Source organism: Bombina bombina, chromosome 1, assembly GCF_027579735.1.
Source record: "Bombina bombina isolate aBomBom1 chromosome 1, aBomBom1.pri, whole genome shotgun sequence".
Classification (NCBI taxonomy): Eukaryota; Metazoa; Chordata; class Amphibia; order Anura; family Bombinatoridae; genus Bombina; species Bombina bombina.
The window spans coordinates 1,475,880,383-1,475,899,892 of record NC_069499.1 but is presented as its reverse complement, the minus strand read 5'-3'; the positions used below and the strand labels follow the sequence as shown (position 1 = coordinate 1,475,899,892).

Sequence of the window (19,510 nt, the reverse complement as noted above, 5' to 3'; positions counted from 1 at the left end):
AGTGACTTATTTATAACTGACCCTAATTGGCCACAGCAGAGAAGGTAACACAAGTTACAACATGGCAGCTCCTAGTGTTTTATAGACACTAAAACTTTACACTTATTTTGTCACTTTTTAAACAACTAATGAAACTTTAAAAAATACATCTACATGTTAGTCATGGACTAATCTTTTCTTTGAATGCATCATTCTATCTAGCATGTATTTAGTGTTTAATGTCCCTTTAATAACATAAAGGCCCTAATTATATTAACACCAAGCCCCTTTGAATTTAATTACCCAATCAGATAATGCAAGTGTCTGGATTCTTTTTAATTTGTGTGCTACCCTTATTTTATAATTTGTGTCAGTAAAAGTTATATTTTAAACTTATCTTATTCGGTACTATACCGCCCATAATCAGGGCCCAGAGTGCTTACTGTGCATACTTTTGGTGGGGAAACTTTGCTTTCTCCAGCTACCCCACTTTGTGAATTAAAAATCTAATGTTGTTTAGCCGTTCTGTGAATGAATGAATGCTGACTGTCCATTTTGTATCCAGGTTTTGTTCGGTTTGCTGACAGGCACAGAAAATCAGTTCATGGGTAGGAGTTCTTCAATGGGACTGCAGGAAACTCATAACGTCCTACCTCTTGCCTCCAGCCAGATACGGTAAGAACTCCTAGCTAAACTAATCTATTCATATTATCAGTTATTTGTAGAGCGCCAACAGATTCCACAGTGCTATAAACAGAGGTCTAATAAGACATCAGACTCTGTCTGTTGGCTATGTATTTACTTTTGGATATTTGAATACATTTTGAAGATTTTATATTTGCACACAGAGTAGTGCCTGCTCCTTTTGTGTTGCTCACACATAGGTATAATAAGGTAACATTTATGGGAGACAAAAGGGTAGAGGGCCCTGCCAAGAGTTGCACTGTTGTAAATCAGCTCTCATGAAGGTGATCTACAGAACAGCTGGGCTCATAGGCTTACGTGCCAAAAAGGAGAGGAACCAAGGTAAGAATATTAGTGTACATTGTATGCATCCCTGAACAGTAGAGACTTTAAGGAGTGGAAGTCTTGTGGAGTGAGGCAGAAAGTTCCACAAAATAGGGTCCAATCTGGGGAAATCCTGTAGACGGGAATGAGAGGGAGAGAGCAGGAGGTCATGAGCAAGAGCGAAAAGGGACTGGAGGGAAAGTATCTGGAAACTGGTCTGAGATATAAGGGGGAGCAGTGTTTATAGAGGGGATTGAACATGAAGGTAAACTTTCATGAATTCTTTGCCCTGTTTTTAAAAACAAAATTTATGCTTTCCTGATAAATTTCTTTCTTTCTTGACACGATGAGTCCACAGATCATCTAATTACTATTGGGAATATCACTCCTACCCAGCAGGAGGCGGCAAAGAGCACCACAACAAAGCTGTTAAATATCACCTCCATTCCCTCCCACCCCAGTCATTCGAGGAGAGGAGAGAAAGAAAGCAACAAGGTGCAGAGGCGTCTGAAGTTTATAACATACTAACAACCTGTCTAAATAACAGGGTGGGCCATGGACTCATCGTGTCAATAAATAAATAAATTTATCAGTTAAGCATAAATTTTGTTTTCTGTCTAATGACACGATGAGTCCACGGATCATCTAATTACTATTGGGAATCAATACTCAAGCTAGAGTACACAGATGATAAGGGAGGGACAAGACAGGGAACCTAAACGGAAGACGCCACTGCTTGAAGAACCTTTCTCCCAAAAACGACCTCATCCGACGCAAAAGAGTCACATTTATAGAAGTTTGGAAAAGTGTGAAGAGAGGACCAAGTTGCAGCCTTGCAATTCTGTTCCATCGAGGCTTCATCTTTGAATGCCCAGGAAGAAGAAACAACCCTCGTCGAAAGAGTCGTTACTCCCTCAGGAGGCTGCTGTCCAGCAGTTTCATAGGCAAAGCCAGTGATACTCTTCAGCCACAAAGAAAGAGAAACAGCCGTAGCTTTCTGTCTCTTACGTTAAACAGAAAACTGACGAAAATCCTTAGTCGCCTGTAAATAGAATTTTAGTGCACGTACCACGTCCAGATTGTGTAGAAGCCGTTCCTCCTGAGAAGGAGGATTAGGACACAAGGAAGGAACAACAGTCTCCTGATTAATGTTCCGATCTGTAACTACTTTAGGGAGAAACCCTAATTTAGTACATAAAGCCACCTTATCTGATGAAAAATAAAGTAAGGGGACTCATACTGTAATGCCAAGAGCTCTGACACTCTACGAGCAGAAGAATAGCAACAACAAACAAAACTTCCCAAGATGATAACTTAATAGCTAAGGAATGCCTAGGCTCCAACGGAGCCCCTTAAAGAACCTTAAGAACTAAAATAAGACTCCAGGAAGGCGGAACTGGTTTCAGCACAGGTCTGAGCCTGACCAAGGCCTGACAAAAAGATTGCATGTCTGGGATATCCCCAGACGCTTAAGTAACAAAATAGAGAAGGCAGATATTTGACCCTTTAGGGAACTTGCCAATAAACCCTTTTCCAAACCTTCTTGGAGAAAAAAACAGAATTCTAGGAATCCCAATTCTATTCCAAGAGTAGCCTTTGGATTCATACCGATATAGATATCTTATGGTAAATCTTTCTAGTCTCAGGTTTACGTGAATCAAGGTCTCAATGACCGAGTCCGAAATCCACGCTTGGATAAATTTAAGCGTTCAATTTCCAAGAAGTCAGACTCTGAGAAAAACTAGATTTGTATGAAGGAAGGCCCCTTGAAATAGAAGGTCCTTCCCCAACTGAAGTCTCTAAGGTGGAAGAGATATGTCCACCAGGTCTGCATACCAAATCCTGCAAGGCCACACCCCACGCCACCAACTCCCTCTCCTACTTGATTCGAGCAACGACTCAAGGAAAAAAAGCGAACAGAGACAATAGGTATGCAAGACTGAAATTCCAAGGTACCGCAAGAGCGTCTTTCAGTACTGCCTGGGGGTCCCTTGACCTCGACCCGTACCTCGGGAGCTTGGCATTCTGCCGAGATGCCATGAGATCTAAGTTCCAGAATTTTTATGGGAAGAACACACTCCGACCGAGTCCCTGCTCTCTGAGCCTTTAGAGAGCCTCACAGAAGGCTGATGTCTGTTGTCACAATCACCCAAGAGGTTCTGCGAAAGCAGGTTCCCTGGGATAGATGATCCGGAGACAACCATCAAAAATAGAGAATCCCTTGGCTCCAGCTGTTATTGCGGTGACAGATCCGTATAATCTCAGTTCCACTGCCTGCGCCTTAACTGCAGAGGTCTGAGATGGAAACGGACGACCGGGATGATGTCCATTGCCGCTACCTTCAGCCCGATTACCTTCATGCACTTAGCCACTGATGGCCGAGGAGAGGACTGAAGTGCTAGGCAAGAATTGAAAATCTTTGATTTCCTGACTCTGTCAGAAAAAACATAATTTATGCTTACCTGATAAATTTATTTCTCTTGTAGTGTATCCAGTCCACGGATCATCCATTACTTATGGGATATTAACTCCTCCCCAACAGGAAGTGCAAGAGGATTCACCCAGCAGAGCTGCTATATAGCTCCTCCCCTAACTGCCATTACCAGTCATTCGACCGAAAACATGCAGAGAAAGGAAAACCATAGGGTGCAGTGGTGACTGTAGTTTAATGGAAAATTTACCTGCCTTAAAGTGACAGGGCGGGCCGTGGACTGGATACACTACAAGAGAAATAAATTTATCAGGTAAGCATAAATTATGTTTTCTCTTGTTAAGTGTATCCAGTCCACGGATCATCCATTACTTATGGGATACCAATACCAAAGCTAAAGTACACGGATGACGGGAGGGACAGGCAGGCTCTTTATACGGAAGGAACCACTGCCTGAAGAACCTTTCTCCCAAAAACAGCCTCCGAAGAAGCAAAAGTGTCAAATTTGGAAAAAGTATGAAGAGAAGACCAAGTTGCAGCCTTGCAAATCTGTTCAACAGAAGCCTCATTCTTAAAGGCACAAGTGGAAGCCACAGCTCTAGTAGAATGTGCTGTAATTCTTTCAGGAGGCTGCTGTCCAGCAGTCTCATAGGCTAACCGTATTATGCTACGAAGCCAAAAGGAGAGAGAGGTAGCCGAAGCTTTTTGACCTCTCCTCTGACCAGAATAAACGACAAACAGGGAAGACGTTTGTCGAAAATCCTTAGTTGCCTGTAGATAAAATTTCAGGGCACGGACTACATCTAGATTGTGTAGCAGACGTTCCTTTTTCGAAGAAGGATTAGGACACAAAGATGGAACCACAATCTCTTGATTGATATTCCTGTTAGTGACCACCTTAGGTAGGAACCCAGGTTTAGTACGCAGAACTACCTTGTCTGAATGAAAAATCAGATAAGGAGAATCACAATGTAAGGCAGATAACTCAGAGACTCTTCGAGCCGAGGAAATCGCCATTAAAAACAGAACTTTCCAAGATAACAACTTGATATCAATGGAATGAAGGGGTTCAAACGGAACCCCCTGTAAAACATTAAGAACTAAGTTCAAACTCCATGGTGGAGCAACAGTTTTAAACACAGGCTTGATCCTAGCTAAAGCCTGACAAAAAGCTTGAACGTCCGGAACTTCTGACAGACGTTTGTGTAAAAGAATGGACAGAGCTGAAATCTGTCCCTTTAAGGAACTAGCGGATAAACCCTTTTCTAAACCTTCTTGTAGAAAAGACAATATCCTCGGAATCCTAACCTTACTCCATGAGTAACTCTTGGATTCGCACCAATATAAGTATTTGCGCCATATCTTATGGTAAATCTTTCTGGTAACAGGCTTCCTAGCCTGTATTAAGGTATCAATAACTGACTCAGAAAAACCACGTTTTGATAAAATCAAGCGTTCAATTTCCAAGCAATCAGCTTCAGAGAAATTAGATTTTGATGTTTGAAGGGACCCTGGATCAGAAGGTCCTGTTTCAGAGGTAGAGACCAAGGTGGACAGGATGACATGTCCACTAGATCTGCATACCAAGTCCTGCGTGGCCATGCAGGCGCTATTAGAATCACTGATGCTCTCTCCTGTTTGATTCTGGCAATCAATCGAGGAAGCATCGGGAAGGGTGGAAACACATAAGCCATCCCGAAGGTCCAAGGTGCTGTCAAAGCATCTATCAGAACCGCTCCCGGATCCCTGGATCTGGACCCGTAACGAGGAAGCTTGGCGTTCTGTCGAGACGCCATGAGATCTATCTCTGGTTTGCCCCAACGTCGAAGTATTTGGGCAAAGACCTCCGGATGAAGTTCCCACTCCCCCGGATGAAAAGTCTGACGACTTAAGAAATCCGCCTCCCAGTTCTCCACTCCCGGGATGTGGATTGCTGACAGGTGGCAAGAGTGAGACTCTGCCCAGCGAATTATCTTTGATACTTCCATCATTGCTAGGGAGCTTCTTGTCCCTCCCTGATGGTTGATGTAAGCTACAGTCGTGATGTTGTCCGACTGAAACCTGATGAACCCCCGAGTTGTTAACTGGGGCCAAGCCAGAAGGGCATTGAGAACTGCTCTCAATTCCAGAATGTTTATTGGTAGGAGACTCTCCTCCTGATTCCATTGTCCCTGAGCCTTCAGAGAATTCCAGACAGCGCCCCAACCTAGTAGGCTGGCGTCTGTTGTTACAATTGTCCAGTCCGGCCTGCTGAATGGCATCCCCCTGGACAGATGTGGCCGAGAAAGCTACCATAAAAGAGAATTTCTGGTCTCTTGATCCAGATTCAGAGTAGGGGACAAGTCTGAGTAATCCCCATTCCACTGACTTAGCATGCACAATTGCAGCGGTCTGAGATGTAGCCGTGCAAAGGGTACTATGTCCATTGCTGCTACCATTAAGCCGATCACCTCCATGCATTGAGCTACTGACGGGAGTTGAATGGAATGAAGGACACGGCATGCATTTTGAAGCTTTGTTAACCTGTCTTCTGTCAGGTAAATCTTCATTTCTACAGAATCTATAAGAGTCCCCAAGAAGGGAACTCTTGTGAGTGGAAAGAGAGAACTCTTCTTTTCGTTCACCTTCCATCCATGCGACCTTAGAAATGCCAGTACTAACTCTGTATGAGACTTGGCAGTTTGAAAGCTTGAAGCTTGTATCAGAATGTCGTCTAGGTACGGAGCTACCGCAATTCCTCGCGGTCTTAGTACCGCCAGAAGAGCACCCAGAACCTTTGTGAAGATTCTCGGAGCCGTAGCCAATCCGAATGGAAGAGCTACAAACTGGTAATGCCTGTCTAGAAAGGCAAACCTTAGATACCGGTAATGATCTTTGTGAATCGGTATGTGAAGGTAAGCATCCTTTAAATCCACTGTGGTCATGTACTGACCCTTTTGGATCATGGGTAAAATTGTCCGAATAGTTTCCATTTTGAACGATGGAACTCTTAGGAATTTGTTTAGGATCTTTAAATCCAAGATTGGCCTGAAAGTTCCCTCTTTTTTGGGAACCACAAACAGATTTGAGTAAAACCCTTGTCCTTGTTCCGACCGCGGAACCGGATGGATCACTCCCATTAATAAAAGATCTTGTACACAGCGTAGAAACGCCTCTTTCTTTATTTGGTTTGTTGACAACCTTGACAGATGAAATCTCCCTCTTGGGGGAGAGAATTTGAAGTCTAGAAGGTATCCCTGAGATATGATCTCTAACGCCCAGGGATCCTGGACATCTCTTGCCCAAGCCTGGGCGAAGAGAGAAAGTCTGCCCCCCACTAGATCCGTTCCCGGATCGGGGGCCCTCGATTCATGCTGTCTTAGGGGCAGCAGCAGGTTTCCTGGCCTGCTTGCCCTTGTTCCAGGACTGGTTAGGTCTCCAGCCTTGTCTGTAGCGAGCAACAGCTCCTTCCTGTTTTGGTGCAGAGGAAGTTGATGCTGCTCCTGCTTTGAAATTACGAAAGGAACGAAAATTAGACTGTCTAGCCTTAGGTTTGGCTCTGTCTTGAGGCAGGGCATGGCCTTTACCTCCTGTAATGTCAGCGATAATTTCTTTCAACCCGGGCCCGAATAAGGTCTGCCCTTTGAAAGGTATATTAAGCAATTTAGATTTAGAAGTAACGTCAGCTGACCAGGATTTTAGCCACAGTGCTCTGCGTGCCTGAATGGCGAATCCGGAATTCTTAGCCGTAAGTTTAGTTAAATGTACTACGGCATCTGAAATAAATGAGTTAGCTAACTTAAGGGCTTTAAGCTTGTGTGTAATCTCATCTAATGGAGCTGATTCAAGTGTCTCTTCCAGAGACTCAAACCAAAATGCTGCTGCAGCCGTGACAGGCGCAATGCATGCAAGAGGTTGCAATATAAAACCTTGTTGAACAAACATTTTCTTAAGGTAACCCTCTAACTTTTTATCCATTGGATCTGAAAAGGCACAGCTATCCTCCACCGGGATAGTGGTACGCTTAGCTAAAGTAGAAACTGCTCCCTCCACCTTAGGGACCGTTTGCCATAAGTCCCGTGTGGTGGCGTCTATTGGAAACATCTTTCTAAATATCGGAGGGGGTGAACGGCACACCGGGTCTATCCCACTCCTTAGTAACAATTTCAGTAAGTCTCTTAGGTATAGGAAAAACGTCAGTACTCGCCGGTACCGCAAAATATTTATCCAACCTACACATTTTCTCTGGTATTGCAACTGTGTTACAATCATTCAGAGCCGCTAACACCTCCCCTAGTAATACACGGAGGTTTTCCAGCTTAAATTTAAAATTTGAAATATCTGAATCCAGTTTGTTTGGATCAGAACCGTCACCCGCAGAATGAAGCTCTCCGTCCTCATGTTCTGCAAATTGTGACGCAGTGTCTGACATGGCCCTAATATTATCAGCGCACTCTGTTCTCACCCCAGAGTGATCACGCTTACCTCTTAGTTCTGGTAATTTAGCCAAAACTTCAGTCATAACAGTAGCCATATCCTGTAATGTGATTTGTAATGGCCGCCCAGATGTACTCGGCGCTACAATATCACGCACCTCCCGAGCGGGAGATGCAGGTACTGACACGTGAGGCGAGTTAGTCGGCATAACTCTCCCCTCGTTGTTTGGTGAAATATGTTCAATTTGTACAGATTGACTTTTATTTAAAGTAGCATCAATACAGTTAGTACATAAATTTCTATTGGGCTCCACTTTGGCTTTAGCACATATAGCACAGATATCTTCCTCTGAATCAGACATGTTTAACACACTAGCAAATAAACTAGCAACTTGGAAATACTTTTCAAGTAATTTACTATAATATGAAAACGTACTGTGCCTATAAGAAGCACAGAAAAAGTTATGACAGTTGAAAATTAATAAACTGAAAAGTTATAGCATCAAATCTTTGTAAAAAAACACAATTTTAGCAAAGGATTGCTCCCATTAGCAAAGGATAACTAACCCTGATAGCAGAAAAAAAAAAAAAAAAAATACAGAAATAAACGTTTTTTTATCACAGTCAACTACAATCTCACAGCTCTGCTGTGAGTGATTACCTCCCTCAAAACAAGTTTTGAAGACCCCTGAGTTCTGTAGAGATGAACCGGATCATGCAGGGAAGACAATAAACTTCTGACTGAATTTTTTGATGCGTAGCAAAAGCGCCAAAAAAGGCCCCTCCCCCTCACACATAACAGTGAGAGAGATCAGTAAACTGTCATAAATTAAATAAAACGACTGCCAAGTGGAAAAAAATAGTGCCCAAAACATTTTTTCACCCAGTACCTCAGAAAATTAAACGATTTTACATGCCAGCAAAAAACGTTTAACATTAATAAATTGAGTGTTATTAAAAAGCCTGTTGCTAGTCCCTGCAAATTAGGCTAAAGTTTTATGCATACAGTATAATTCCAGTGAAGTGCCATTCCCCAGAATACTGAAGTGTAAAATATACATACATGACAGCCTGATACCAGTTGCTGCTACTGCATTTAAGGCTGAGTTTACATTATATCGGTATGGCAGAATTTTCTCATCAATTCCATTGTCAGAAAATAATAAGCTGCTACATACCTCTTTGCAGATTAATCTGCCCGCTGTCCCCTGATCTGAAGTTTACCTCTCCTCAGATGGCCGAGAAACAGCAATATGATCTTAACTACTCCGGCTAAAATCATAGAAAAACTCAGGTAGATTCTTCTTCAAATTCTACCAGAGAAGGAATAACACACTCCGGTGCTATTATAAAATAACAAACTTTTGATTGAAGGTATGAAACTAAGTATAATCACCACAGTCCTCTCACACATCCTATCTATTCGTTGGGTGCAAGAGAATGACTGGAGGTGACGTAGAGGGGAGGAGCTATATAGCAGCTCTGCTGGGTGAATCCTCTTGCACTTCCTGTTGGGGAGGAGTTAATATCCCAGAAGTAATGATGACCCGTGGACTGACCACACTTAACAGGAGAAAGAAAGGAATTTATCAGGTAAGTTCTTACATAATCTATTCGTTGGGTGCAAGAGAATGACTGGTAATGGCAGTTAGGGGAGGAGCTATATAGCAGCTCTGCTGGGTGAATCCTCTTGCACTTCCTGTTGGGGAGGAGTTAATATCCCATAAGTAATGGATGATCCGTGGACTGGATACACTTAACAAGAGAAATCTTCATTGATAAGGAATCTATTATGGTTCCCAAGAAAATCACCTTTGAAATTGGAACTAAGAAACTCTTTTCCAAATTCACCTTCCATCCATGAAACCACAGGAAAGATAACATTTCCGTGTGAGATCTTTCTTGTTGAAAGGAAGACGTCTGAACTAGAATGTCGTTCAGATAAGGTGTCACTGCAGTGCCCCGCAATCGGAGCACCGCTAAGCAGGGATCCCAGGACCTTTGAGTGAATTCTGGTAACCGTGGTAAGATTGAATGGAAGAGCCACAAATTGAAAGTGTTTGACTAGAAATGCAAACCTTAGAAACTTGTGATGGTCCCTGTGTATGGGAACATGCAGATATGCATTCTTTAAATCCACTGTCATAAACTGACCCTGGGCCAAAGGAAGAATGGAACGAATAGTTTCCATCTTGAAGGACGGTACTCTGAGGAATTTGTTTAGTCTCTTGAGATCTAAAATCGGTCTGAAGGTTCCCTTTTTGAGGACCACAAACAGATTGGAATAGAACCCCAGACCTCGTTCCTGTGTCTGGACTACAGATAATCTTGAAAGCAGAAAACTGCCCCTGGGAGGAAAGGTCTTGATTCTAGTTTGTATCCCTGGGGCACAATGTCTACCGCCCAGGGATCCCGAACATCTCGAACCCAAGCCTGAACAAAGAATGAAAGTCTGTCCCCCACAAGATCCGGTCCCGGATCGGGGGCAGACCCCTCATGCTGCTTTTGATGCAATAGCAGGCTTTTTGAATTGTCTTCCCATGTTCCAAGACTGATTGGGACTCCAGGAAGGCTTGGACTGCTCCTGCTTGGAGGAGGAAGTGAAAGGATTTCCCTTGAAATTTCGAAAGGAACGAAAATTGCTCTGACATCTCTATTGATTATTTATCTTATCCTGAAGGAGGAAAAGTCACTTTCCTTCCGTTATGTCAGCAATTAGTTCTATCAACCCCGGCCCAAACAAAGTCTTTCCTTTGTAAAGGAATCGCCAAAAGTTTAGACTTGGATGACACAACCGCAAACCAAGATCTTAACCATGAAGCCTTTGTGGGCCAGTATGGCAAAAAACGGAAAAAACAAAATCTTAGCTCCCAGCTTAATAACCTGAAGGGAAGCATCCGTTGTAAAAGAGTTGGCCAATTTAAGGGCCTTTATCCTATCCTGGATTTCTTCAAGGGAAGTGTCTGTTTTTAATAGATTCAGAAAGTGCATCAACCAGTATGCTGTCACACTAGTGATAGTAGCAATATAAACCGTAGGTTGTCCTTGTAAACCCTGGTGTACATATCCTCTAACTTCTTATCCATAGGATCCTTAGAGCAACTATCTATACTATACTATAGGGATGTTAGTTCTCCTGGCTAGCGTGGAAATTGCCCCTTCCACTTTGGCTACCGTCTGTCAAGATTTCTTGATAGAATCTGCTATATGAAACCCTTTAAATACAGGGGATGGAGAAAAAGGGATACCCAGTCTCTCCCATTCCTTAGCAATAATCTCAGTAGCTCGATCTGGTACAGGAAAAACTTCAACCATGGAAGGTACATCAAAATACTTATGCAGCTTACTGGACTTTTTAGGATTGACAACCACCATGGTGTCGCTGTCATCCAGTGTAGCTAAAACCTCCTTGAGTAACAGCTGGAGGTGTTCTAGCTGAAACCTGAAAGATACAACTTCAGAATTAGTTGGAGGAATTACACTGTCTGAGTCTGAGATTTCACCTTCAGATGCTACCGAAGTAAAACGAGCATTTTGCAAGGCATCTTGGTCCATTCTGACTCACAATGGAACAAATTACCACAAAAAAATACTTACATTTTAATAAAAATTTAAACACAAAAAAACGTTACTGTCAATTTAATTTTAAAACTTAACCTTTTTATTCTGCAGCAAGTAACTAAAAAGTGTGTATGCAAGGACTATTACAACCTGTACACCTCAGCTTGGCTTTGCTGAGGTGCCTCCCTGCCCTGCTGACACCGTCTATAATCTCTCTAGTAAAAGATCCGGAACTCGCAAATAGCAACAACAGTGTCTGCAGTATAGTGAGCAGTTGTCCGGTCCCAAGAGCGCAGATTTAAACTTATTATGCGCTTCCCAGGGAGATTTTTATCCGGTCACAGTGAATGCAGGGGAAAATGGCATGCACCAGTAAACAGCCGTCTCAGTTAGCCCTGCCCATCGTGGGCATCTGAAAAATTAATCTCCCGGTCGGCATATTATAAAGTCAAGCCGCCAGGAGAAGTGAAACCACATAACATGAGCCTTTTTTTTTTTCTAACAATCCTCAGCCCCAGTGCCTGCCATAACATACCCTTAACATATAGGAGAAAAACTGTGTGTCCCTTAGTGAATAAAATGCCCAATTTTTCCTGTTGTACCCAGAAAAATAAAGTCAGCACTTGCCTCATAAATCTGCCAGGCAGCATGGCAGCTCACTAGGTTTGAGAGGTCCTCTCCCTCACATGGACCTGTGGAAGAAAGGAGATAAAGACAGAGTAATCTTACTCAGGCTTTCAGTATTAGGGCAGGATTAACTATATGGGAGGCGCAGTGAGAATTATGTCCCATAAATTCCCATTGCTTGAAAGCCACCACTGCTCTACTGAAGAGACTGATATGGACTACGGCTACACCCTAGAACAAAGCAGCACAATCTTGCACTACTTAAAAAAATAATAGAAAAGATTCTTCAAGCAAGATTTTAACACCTAACTTACTCACTTCCTTGCTCTAACGTAGGCAAAGACAATGACTGGGGTGGGAGGTGATATTTAACAGCTTTGCTGTGGTGCTCTTTGCCGCCTCCTGCTGGGCAGGAGTGATATTCCCAATAGTAATTAGATGATCCGTGGACTCATCGTGTCATTAGAAAGAAATACTATTAAAAACAGGGGCACTTTCATTCATGAAAGTTTACATTGCAGCGTATTTTGACAAATAACCTTTTATCTTCTGCAAAGCCAGATCGGTGATCCTCCGCCCGCAGGTCCTCTGTACATACGCCACGAATGACTAAACCGGCTTTCCCCCCCAGAGCGTCCATCTCGTGATGTTGCGCCATGATTTGGAGGAAGCCGGATTTGTCATTGCTGTGTAAGTACAGCAGGAAGAAGCGGGCAGAGGATCGCCCATCCGGCTTTGCAGAAGATAAAGGTAAGTATTTTTCAAAATGCGCTAGAATGTAAACTTTCATGAATGAAAGTGCCCCTGTTTTTAATAGTAATATTAAAAACAAGGCACTAATACAGGAAAATTGACATTCACTTTAAGTTGGAAATGGCCAAAGACTAGATGTTGAGAGTGAAAGTGTGACCCCAAGACATCAGGTGTGCAGTGTTCGGGTAAAGATGGTATTATCAACAGTTATAGAAAGTTGGGGGATATCAATTTTGGAAGGAGGGGGGAAAATAAGGAGCTCAGTGTTGGTGATATTTAACTTAAAGGGACATGAAACACAATATTTTTCAGGATTCAGAGAGAGCATGTGATTTTTAAACAACTTCCCAATTTACTTCTATTATCTAATTTTGTTTCACTCTCTTTGTATCTTTTTTGTTAAAAAGTACCCAGGTAGGCTCAGAAGCTGCTGATTGATGCTGCACATATATGCCTCAATTCATTGGCTTTTAGCTAGCTCACAGTAGTGCATTACTGCTCCTACAACAAAGGATACCAAGAGAATGAAGCACATTAGATAATAGAAGTAAATTGGAAAATTGTTTAAAATTGTATTCTTTATCTGAATCATGTAAAAACATTTTTCGGTTTCATATCCTTTTGAGGTAGTGAGAGGACATCCAGGGTGAAATATTAGAAAGACAGTTTGTGACACAAGCTAGCAAGGAATGGGTTAGGTCTGGTGCAGAGGGGTAGATTTGGGTATCAACATACAAATGATATTGAAACCCGTGGGACTTTAAGGGACCTAATGATGACTTATAGATTGAGAAGAGAAGGGGACCAAGTACAGAGCCTTGTTATACCTCAACAGAAAGTGGTAAAATGGCAGAGGATACACTAAAGGTGCAGTTAGACAAGAAGAACCACAAGAGGCCTGTGTCACAGATGCCAAAGGATCAGAGGGTTTGTAGCAAGAGGGTAGCCAACAGTATCAAAGGCTGCAGACAGATTGAGAAGTATTAAAAGGGACATGAAACCCAAAAATGTTCTTTCACGATTAAGATAGAGCACTGGTTTTCAAAATATACCAAGAGATTAAAGAAAACTTGATTCCAGAAGTAAATTAGAAAGTTGTTGCACACTGGTTTTCAAACCTGTCGTCAGTCCTCCCAAACAGACCAGATGTTGAGGATATCTGAACTAGAGTGCTGGTGAAATAATCAGCTGATTGGTAAAGATGGTTATTTTACCTGCTCTCACCGAAGGTAATCCTAAAAATCTGGCCTGTTAAGGAGGCCTGAGGACAGGTTTGAAAACCAGTGAGCATGCAACTTTCTAATTTACTTCTGGTATCGAATTTTATTCAACCTCTTTGGTGTCTTTTGTTGAAAAGCAGGGACGCATGCAGTCAAGTGTGCACATGTCAAAAGCACTAAACAGCAGCAGTTTTGCAAAAATGTTATCCATTTGCAAGAGTGCTTGAAGTCAGCACCATTTCCTGCCATGTAGTGTTCCAGACACCTACCTCGGTATCTCTTCAACAAAGAACCTCTGTGATTACCTTGTACCTAAGCCTCTGGAGACTGTCCCCTTTTCTCAGTTCTTTTGACACATGCATTTTCGCCAGTCAGTGCTGAATCATAAATAACTCCACGGGAGTGAGCACAGTGAGAGATATATATGTGTGTCATACCTGAACTAATGCCCTCTAGCTGTGGAAAAACTGTCTAAATGCACTAAGATAAGAGGCGGCCTTTAAGGGCTTAGAAATTAGCATACTAGCCTACCTAGGTTTCTATCTGAATCATAAAAGTTTAATTTGGACTTTACTGTGTCCTGCTCTATACTATGAGTTTATTTTGGTAGTGGGATGAGCATTTCTAATGAAAACATTGTTTGTGCAGCTTATTAGTTGTATAAACAAGGAATTATTTGATTATTTCATAGAAGATATTTTTTTTTCTTAAAAAAGGGACATGAAACCCAAAGCATTTCTTTCATGATTTAAATAGATCATTTCATTTTAAACTACTTTCCAATTTACAGGTTATCAAATTTGCTTTGTTCTTTTGGTATCCTTTGTTTAAGCAGCAACAAAGGAAAAGGAGCAGCAATGCACTACTGTGTGCTAGCCGGACACATCTGGTGGACCAATGAAAAAACGAAATTTATGCTTACCTGATGTATTTATTTCTTGACACAGTGAGTCCACGGATCATCTCTAATTATTATTATTAATATCACTCCTGGCCAGCAGGAGGAGGCAAAGAGCACAACAGCAAAGCTGTTAAATACCACCTCGCTTCCCTCAAACCCCAGTCATTCGACCAAAGGATAAAAGAGAGAAAGGAAGTAACACAAGGTGCAGAGGTGCCTGAGGTTTACAACACAAAGAACTGTCTAAATAAAACAGGGCGGGCCGTCGACTCAATGTGTCAAGAAATAAATTTATTAGGTAAGCATAAATTTAGTTTTCTTTATAATGACACGGTGAGTCCACGGATCATCTCTAATTACTGTTTGGAATCAATACCCAAGCTAGAGGACACAGATGATAAGGGAGAAACAATACAGGGAACCTAAACAGAAGGCACCACTGCTTGAAGAACCTTTCTCCCAAAAGAAGCCTCAGTCGAGGCTAAAGTATCAAATTTATAGAATTTTGAAAAAGTGTTTAGAGAGGACCAAGTTGCAGCTTTGCAAATCTGTTCCACAGAAGCTTCATTTTTGAATGCCCAGGAAGAGGAAAAAGCCCTCGTAGAATGAGCTGTGTCTCTCAGGAGGCTGCTGTCCAGGAGTTTCATAGGCCAAATGAATTATACTCTTCAGCCAGAAAGAAAAAGTAGCCGTAGCTTTCTGATCCTTGCGTTTCCCAGAGAAAACAACAAACAAAGCAGAAGACTGGCAAAAATCCTTAGTCGCCTGTAAATAGTACTTAAACGCACGCACCACATCTAGGTTGTGCAGCAACTTTATGAGAAGAAGGGTTAGGACACAAAGAAGGAACAACGATTTCTTGATTAAATGTTCCTATCCGAAACCACTTTAGGGAGGAACCTTAACTTAGTACGCAGAACTACCTTATCCAAATGAAAAATAAGGTAAGGGGATTCACACTGCAACGCTGTGAGCTCCGAGACTCTGCGAGCAGAAGAAATTGCAACAAGGAACAAAACTTTCCAAGATAACATCTTAATATCTAAGGAATGCATAGGCTCAAACTGAACCTGCTGAAGAACTTTAAGAACCAGGTTAAGACTCCAGGGTAGCGTAACAGATTTGAATACAGGCCTGATTCTGACAAAAGCCTGACAGAAAGATTGCACATCTGGTACATCCGCAGATATTTAAACCTTCAAGGTACTTGCAGGTACTTCTTGGAGAAAGGCCAGAATTCTAGGAATCCTAACTCTATTCCAAGAGTAGCCTCTGGATTCACACCAATACAGATATTTACGCCATATCTTATGGTAAATCATTTTAGTTACAGGTTTACGAGCCTGAATCAAGGTCTCAATAACCGACTCCAAAAACCCACGCTTAGATAGATTGAACACTTAATTCTATCTCCAAGCAGTCAGCTTCAGAGAAACGAGATTTGGATGAAGGAAGGGCCCTTGAAGTAGAAGGTCCTTCCTCAGTGGAAGAGAAGACATCTCCACTAGGTCCGCATACCAGATCCTGCGAGGCCACGCCGGTGCAATGAGGATCACCAACGCCCTCTCCTGTTTGATTCGAGCAATGACCCGTGGAAGGAGAGCGAACGGAGGAAATAGGTATGCTAGATTACAATTCCAAGGAACCGCCAGAGCATCTATCAGTACAGCCTGAAGATCCCTTGACCTCGACCCGTACTTTGGGAGCTTGGCATTCTGTTGAGATGCCATAAGATCCAGCTCTGGCTGTCACCATTTGAGAATCAAGTTGGAAAACTCCTCCCGAAGGAGTTTTCACTCCCCCGGGTGAAAGGTCTGTCTGCTCAGAACATCCGATTCCCAATTGTCCACTCCTGGAATGTGGATCGCAGATAGACAGCAGTTGTGGGTCTCCGCCTACTGAATAATTTTGGCTACCTCTGTCATGGCCCAGGAACTCTGAGTTTCTCCCTGATGATTGATGTAAGACACTGAAGTTATGTTGTCCGACTGGAACCTGATAAACCGGCCAGAAGAGCATTAGAGATTGCCCTCAGCTCTAGGATGTTTATGGGAAGGACAGACTCCTCCCAAGTCCATGTCCCCTGAGCATTTAGCAAGCCCCAGACTGCTCCCCATCCCAGCAGGCTGGCGTCCATTGTCACAATCACCCAGGTAGGTCTGCGAAAGCAGGTTCCCTGGGAGAGATGATCCTGAGACAACCACCAAGGAAGAGAGTCTCTTGTCACCTGATCCAGAACAATTTGGAGACAGATCTGCATAATTCCCATTCAATTGCCTGAGCATACATAATTTCAGAGGTCTGAGATGGAACCGGGCAAACGGAATGATGTCCATGGCAGCTACCATCAGACCGATCACCTCCATACACTGACGGCCGAGGAGAGGACTGAAGGGCCAGACAAAAATTGAGGATCTTTGATTTTCTGACCTCTGTCAGAAATATTTTTATTAATAATAAATCTAGTATGGTTCCCAGGAACACTACCCTTGTAGCTGGAATCAAGGAACTCTTTCCCAAATTCACCTTCCGTCCATGAGACCGCAAAAATGATAACATCTCGGTGTGGGAGTTCGCTTGATGAAAGGATGGCGCCTTAACCAGAATGTCGTCCAGATAAGGTGCCACTGCAATGCCCCATAACCGGAGCACCGCCAACAGGGATCCAAGGACCTTTGAAAAAATTCTGGGAGCTGTGGCAAGGCCGAATGGAAGAGCCACAAACTGGTAATGTTTGTATAGAAATGAGAACCTCAGAAACTTGTGATGATTCCTGTGGATGGGAGCATGCAGGTACGCATCTTTTAAATCTACTGTTATGAATTGACCCTCTTGAAGGGAAGAATGGAACGAATAGTTTCCATCTTGAAGGACGGTACTCTGAGGAACTTGTTTAGACTTTTGAGATCTAAAATTGGTCTGAAAGTTCCCTCTTTTTTGGGAACCATGAACAGATTGGAGTAGAACCCCAGACCCTGTTCCTGCATTGGAACAGGAGCTCTCTTTCCTAGGTCGGAAAGGTCCCGTACGCAGCGTAAGAACGCCTCTCTTTTTATCTGGTCTACAGATAATCTTGAGAGCAGAAACCTGCCCCTGAAAGGAAAGGTTTTGAACTCTAATTTGTATCCCTGGGACACAATGTCCACCGCCCAGGGATCCGGCACATCCCAAACCCAGGCCTGAACGAAGAAAGAAAGTCTGCCCCCCACCAGATCCGGTCCTGGATCGGGGGCAGACCCTTCATGCTGATTTTGAGTCACTGGCTTCTTAGATTGCTTCCCCTTGTTCCAAGACTGGTTGGACCTCCAGGAAGGCTTGGACTGTTCCTGCTTGGCAGAGGGAGAGGAATTTTTACCCTTCAAACTTCAAAAGGAACAAAAATTACTCTGACATCCCTTATGCTTATTTCTCTTATCCTGAGGTAAGAAATGACCCTTTCCTCCCGTAACGTCTGAAATAATTTCAGCCAAGCATGGACAAAACAAGGTCTTACCCTTGTAGCGAATCGCCAAAAGCTTAGACGAAACATCCGCAGACCAGGATTTCAACCATTAGGCTCTGCGGGCCAGTACGGTAAAACCAGAAATCTTTGCTTTCAGCTTAATAACCTGTAGCGAAGCATCCGTAATGAAATAATTGGCCAACTTAAGGGCCTTGATCCTATCCTGGATCTCTTCAAGAGGAGTGTCTGTCTGAATAGACTCAGACAACGCATCAAACCAGTATGCTGGTGACGGTAGCAATACACACTGCAGGTTGCCATTGTCAACCATGGTGTACATACATCTTTTTAAGCAACCTCTCCAACTTCTTATCCATAGGATCCTTAAAGGAACAGCTATCCTCTATGGGAATAGTGGTTCTCTTAGCCAAAGTAGAAATTACCCCTTCCACTTTGGGGACCGTCCGCCAAGACTCCTTCATAGTCAGCAATTGGAAACATCTTCTTAAAAATTTGGGATGGGGAAAAAGGGATACCAGCTCTCTCCCATTCCCTAGCAATAATCTCTAGCCCGGTCTGGTACAGGGAAAACCTCCACCATGGAAGGTGCATCAAAAACAGAATTTATGCTTACCTGATAAATTTCTTTCTCTTGTGATGTATCGAGTCCACAGATTCATCCATACTTATGGGATATTCTCCTTCCCAACAGGAAGTGGCAGAGAGAGCACCCACAGCAGAGCTGTCCATATAGCTCCTCCCTTAGCTCCACCCCCCCCAGTCATTCGACCGAAGGCTAGGAAGAAAAAGGAGAAACTATAGGGTGCAGAGGTGACTGAAGTTTTTTTAAATAAAAATATACTACCTGTCTTAAATAGACAGGGCGGGCCGTGGACTCGATACATCACAAGAGAAATTTATCAGGTAAGCATAAATTCTGTTTTCTCTTGTAAGATGTATCTAGTCCACGGATTCATCCATACTTATGGGATACCAATACCAAAGCTTTAGGACATGGATGAAGGGAGGGACAAGACAGGTACCTTAAACGGAAGGCACCACTGCTTGTAGAACCTTTCTCCCAAAAATAGACTCCGAAGAAGCAAAAGTATCAAATTTGGAAAAAGTATGAAGCGAAGACCAAGTCGCCGCCTTACAAATCGGTTCAACAGA

General features: G+C 42.9%; 1 protein-coding gene across 3 annotated transcripts in view; it reads left to right on the top strand.

Moving 5' to 3' along the window:
• COG1 (component of oligomeric golgi complex 1) overlaps positions 1 to 19,510 on the top strand; it is a 59,715-nt gene that overhangs the window by 27,253 nt on the left and 12,952 nt on the right. For all 3 annotated transcript variants that reach the window (XM_053707034.1, XM_053707017.1, XM_053707027.1), the window contains exon 12: positions 545 to 654. In XM_053707034.1, the coding sequence (XP_053563009.1) occupies positions 545 to 654 (110 nt within the window). The remainder of the gene's footprint in view (positions 1 to 544; positions 655 to 19,510) is intronic.